The following is a 5,349-nucleotide window of genomic DNA, read 5'->3' as shown; positions in this document are numbered from 1 at the left end:
AGCAGGAGCACAGCCAGTTCCCTCTGCACGCTGTGCCCCCTGCACCAAGCTGGATTACAAGCAACACAAAACCCAGCGCTGATCAGAAAACATGCAAACACATCTAGAGGCCCCGTCTTGCAAGATACGGGGCACACTAAACTCCCAGTGATGTCAAATGGGAGCTGAGAGCACTGAACATCTTTCAGGTAAGACAGAGGTAGTGGCACAATGGCTGGAGAAGATTGGGATCCACTGGATTTAACACAATCTGTCAGTTAATCCTATGGGAAATGATTATCGACATGGTATGAAAACACAGAGATGGCTGAAGGGTACAAAGGTGAAGGTTTGAGGAAGTTCTGAAGAAATGAATGAATGTATTATGATACACTAAAAAGAGAAATAATACCTTCTGGATGCTTCAAAGGAAGGTTCGGTTTCATTTACACTGTAAGTTATGGTAAATGCCATTAAGTAAGCAGAAAATATAGAGAATAACATTTTGTGCAAGTTTTCTATACAGGAAAACTGGAGTTAAGTACATACTTTAAGAACTCAACATCACTGGGGTTTTTTTTTGTTTTTAAAGGGAAAATAAACAAGGTCTAATTAAAAGTATGTGACTGTTCTAAATAGAACAGCTTCATATCTATACTGCGTAGTGGCTAAACAGGCAAGTTATGTTGTTAGAAAATGTATTAAAAATCAAAAGTGTTTTGTAAAACCTATTAAAAATAAATTCTTAATATTCCCTGGGAATATAAAAGGTTGACAAGCAATTAAGTTAGCTTCTCCACACAGTTCTGCCAGTGACCTGCAAAAGTTGGTAACTAATGTCACTTTTCTCCTGGAGCAAAGGTAAGCTTTGCAGATACGATTTTGGAAGGTACAAACACACTTTTGCATCAGAACATCTTTTGAACCTGTTTATAGCGGTAAGGCTGCATCAAGCCATGCACTACAACATCTAGGCTTTTCTTGTCAACCTCCACTTCATAAGGATCATATCCACAAAATACATTTTGAAGAACATGCAATGACAGTAATGACATGAATGATTTTGCAGCTCCCTCTGTTTGTTAATTGACTTATTAACAGTGTTGAGGGCATGGAATGGCAGTCAAAGCAGTTCTGGACCAGCGATGGTGCTCGTGTCCAGGCGTGGCGACAGATCACTGCAAAGTGCAAAACCTAAACCAGTAAGTTTATGCCAGGTAAATGGAAACAGACATTAGAAGGAACTAGAAAAAGAATATTAATGTGTTATTTGCCTGACTTAAAAAAAACCCAAGCAAACAAATCCTCCCCTCCCAAGCCTACAAATCCTCCAGATGTAATATTTTACTGCTGAGACAGAAATGTCTGCTTGCCTGCTGGGATACCAGTAACTGCAGCTGCACGCGTGAGCAGAGGATCCAAGTCTGGCAAAGGGCATAAAAATTCTAATCACAGAGCTGTCATAATGCCAGACTCACTTATTAAGCATCTTCCCAAAATGCCAGAACTCAGACATGTTGCTTTCTGTGCTGCACGTCAGCTCTCTAAGAACTTTGATAATTCATGCCTCCTAAAGCACAAGCAGTTTGTTCTCTTCATGCACCAATTGCCAGAGAAGATATTACATCAGAGGTGAATAAGCCCTGTTGGTTATCTCAGAAGGCTGAGAGAGCCATAAATTGAGGCTCAAGACAGACATTGCTCCACCAAATTTCATCCTTTATTCAGCAGAAGCTTCCAGTCTTGTCTACAATGGAAAAAAGTTACAAGAAAGCAAAAGATGGAGTGTAATGAGAGATTAAAAAGAGGTCAGAAATTTGGTCAAACCAAAAAAAAAAAAAAGAAGAAAACCTAAATTTCTTTTATTAAAACACCCCAAAATTCTATCAGCAGAGCATTGCAATGGTAGAGAAAGGGATAATGCTTTCATGTATACATTTGGGAGTGCCCTCTGAAGTACAATTTAAGAAAAACTGGGCACAAGCCTTTGCAATTCCATATCAGATTTAATATGCTTGCCACTATAATCAGATAGATTATCTGAGTGAGCAAGGACTGATGTTAAGATTTCAGTTTCTTAAACTCTTCTTTCGTGGTTAGAAATTTCATTTCAAGCTTAGCTTGACAAGTACACTTTAATTCTTCCAAATTATGAGTGAGATTTCTGTGAGAACCCACGTTCATCAATAAACTCATGAATTAACACGTATAAGACCTTTGCTGAGGCAAGGCCTTCACAAATAAGGGGATTAAATATTTGGTCTTGTACTTTATTACCCTACTGAATCTGAAACAGTGATGCGATTGCAGGGCATGGGTGTAGGCTTAAACTGAAGCTCCTGAGGTTTCTAAAAAGAGTATTTTATTTGCCTGCTGGGATTAGTTATGTTTGCACTAATTTCTTTATTTATTGAAATGTGGCTGTTTATACTAATTTTTATTCTGCACTACAAAATATACATATTCCCCAAAATGGGGCGTGGTATGTTAAGTCTGAAATGGTAGGAAAGGCCAAACTGATTAGATTGATTATTGATTTTTATAACATTGTTAATATATAAGCTGAAATAATACAGAAATTAATTTAAATCAAGGTTTTAAGGAAAAGTCAAGAAGAGACCTTGTTGAAGTTTGGACAACTTTTATGCTAACTCTGGACATTTTACAATAGACTAATGCACCTCTAAGCAGGCCCAGACTCCCTCAACTTACAAAAAGAAAACGGAGGAGAAAAAAGGGATACAAAATCTCTAGGATACTACTGTAACGGTGGTATGAACCATTTCCTCTGCTAATGTATGCAAGAGATTTGGGGCAAGACAAGGACTGGTGATCTACACAAATACTATCCAGCAGTTTGGAGGAATTTATTCCCATCCCCGCAACCAGCCAGAGCAGCACAGCAGCTCTAGCAGGTGGGCTGGCTTTGGCTACTGACATTTATCTGGCCGACCATTTATCCATCTGTGGATAAAATGCCCTTCAGTGTTTTCTATCAGTTACTGTGGTTGCAACCTTTTGGTAAGTAGTTGCACTTGTAATCCTTCTGAGGGGAGTGTTGACTTTTCCTAATTTTTCTTGAAGCCTTCCATAGCTTGAGGGCAGAACAGGCCATTTAGGAGGATTGATTTTGTAATTCTTGTGTTTCCCATCCTTTTCACTTAGTACACAACAACCTGTTTGCACAGAAACCAGTTCAATGTACAGAAAAGGTATACAAAGTGAAGGGCTTTCACTTAGCCACTCTTCTTCGCTTGGCGGTCTGAGAAGATGGTGCTGACTGGCTCAGTATGGATGGGGAAATACATGTGTCTGCATATTCCCCACATCTGTCCCTGTATAGACTTAACAACTCAGATCTGAAACAGGCTCAGCTGAATCACTGCATCCAGCTAGCCTCATGCTTTGGTGTTTAAGAAGTCTCTCTGGCTGGGTGCTTACTGGGAAAACAAAAAGCCAGCTCCTTCTCTAAGATTTGTAATGTATCTGAGGCATGTTTCATATAACTGGGAAGAACTGAGATCTGGCCCATAAGATTTGCCCTGGCCAAGGTCACTTGCAGAAAGGTACACTAACATGCCTTTTTTCCCTGAGATCCCAAACTGGTGACAACCCTGGCAGCGGGACAGACAGCTCTCACTGTAGTCAACCGCAAGAGCAATGAGATGTTCAAGCCCCATGATGGGCTTTCACAATGATGCATTGTGATATTACCCCAATATAACTGGGGCAGAAGTTTGATCCATCGTTACTATTACTATGTTGTTATACCTGAATTTGTTTGGGAATTCACCTAGCCTGGATTTCATCCCTGGATCAGTAGCTGCGTTAGTCATGCATGTGGAATCACATGGAAAGGGATTTAAGAGATCAAATAGGACCTTTGTTATGGTTTTGTAAAGTATAGGATCCACTTAGTTAAATACCTGAAGTATCCTTCTGTATTCATCTGTCTGTCAGGCAGTCTGAAATTATCAGCAAAACATAACCATGTTTGCATCAGCTATATCACAGTACCACATTATAGTTTGCAATGAAAAAAAGTCACTCGGTAAGGCCTGAGATGCTTGCTAAAACCTGAGTTACCTGTTTGGTTATGCACAGACTGCTAATCAGCTGAAAATATGACCTTAATCCCTCTTGAAGAATGTGAAACTTAAATATTATTTCAAAATCCTTCTCTAGTATCTTCCTAAGATTTCTCTTTTTGTCTAATCTTCCCAAGATTCCATATCTTTCTCTAGGACAAAACTGATTCTTTCTCAAATATATATTTGAAAACCATTGTGAGAATAACTTCAAGGTACACTCTGCTCACTCCTTGTATTTTCTTAAACCACTCAGAAAAAAACCTGCCTGATTGTGAAGTCAAAATCTCCATTATAAATCTCAGAGAAATTAACTGTGCTAAGTCACATATCCTTCTTCCTTCAAAGCTTAAACTCAAATATAATTAAACGAAAGTTAGTCTTGCCTTGGCTCCAACTGTACCTGCTACTCCAGTGAGATCATAAGTTTAGAATAGCAGACAGTGAAATATGTCTGGGGAACAAAAAATACCACGCATACTAACACAGGAAAAGCAAAAATATCCAGCCTGCAACATTGCTGTAAGAAAAAAGATGACAAAGGAGGTTACTATTCAAGGGATGAGGCAACAAAGTATTGGTCTCTGTGACAAAATTCACCCTTTGTCCTCAAAAAGCTAATTAAGAAGAGTTTGGCTTGGTAGTTTTAAGGGAACAGAACTGATCTTTAACACAGAACAAGCACATCTCTTCCACAGCCTTTGCCCTGCCTAGGCTGGAAGAGTGGTGGCTGCCCCACCGAGCCTCTGTGGGAAGTTCTGATTCACTGGGCTGAATCCACGTGGACCCCGAGGCCTGACCTCACTAGCAGTTCCATCTTCAGCAACAGCTTCTTCAGAGCCTTTAGTCTTTAGGTATTCCGAGTCCTCAGGCTGCTTTCTGAACGTATTAGCGGGAAGAGTAACGCTGACTTCCATAGGCAAGGCTTGGGTAGTTAACAGGGAAGGGGAAAAGCATTGCTCTCGTGTTATTAGATCAACTTTTTTTTTTTTTTCCTGCTAGCAGCAGCATCACTGAGTGGGAAAGACAGCCTTTCCTGTCTGCTGGTACCCCACACATACCACTCGACTGAAGAAGCTCCAGCCCATCATGCTTTCACAGGCGTGCGCAGTAGCAGCATAGCAATGCTGATTTCAATTATAGTGAGTACCGTAAATCCAGAGCCAACTCCCACCACTGAAGACTATTGGCTATTGGGTAACAGGAATAGTATATGCTTTCTATTCAGGTCATTCACTAGGGCTAATATATTAGATATTAATCACCAGAGTATCCTCTTTCC

At 40.0% G+C, this 5,349-nt stretch overlaps 1 protein-coding gene across 2 annotated transcripts in view; it reads right to left on the bottom strand.

Annotated features, from left to right (window-relative positions):
• ABCC9 (ATP binding cassette subfamily C member 9) overlaps positions 1 to 5,349 on the bottom strand; it is a 68,155-nt gene that overhangs the window by 31,729 nt on the left and 31,077 nt on the right. For both annotated transcript variants that reach the window (XM_035888527.1, XM_035888528.1), the window contains exon 17: positions 392 to 430. In XM_035888527.1, coding sequence (XP_035744420.1) covers positions 392 to 430 — 39 coding nt within the window. The remainder of the gene's footprint in view (positions 1 to 391; positions 431 to 5,349) is intronic.

Source organism: Egretta garzetta, unplaced genomic scaffold (genome assembly GCF_000687185.1).
Source record: "Egretta garzetta isolate BGI_Z169 unplaced genomic scaffold, ASM68718v1 scaffold81, whole genome shotgun sequence".
Taxonomy (NCBI): domain Eukaryota; kingdom Metazoa; phylum Chordata; class Aves; order Pelecaniformes; family Ardeidae; genus Egretta; species Egretta garzetta.
This window is presented reverse-complemented; position numbering and strand designations above follow the sequence as displayed.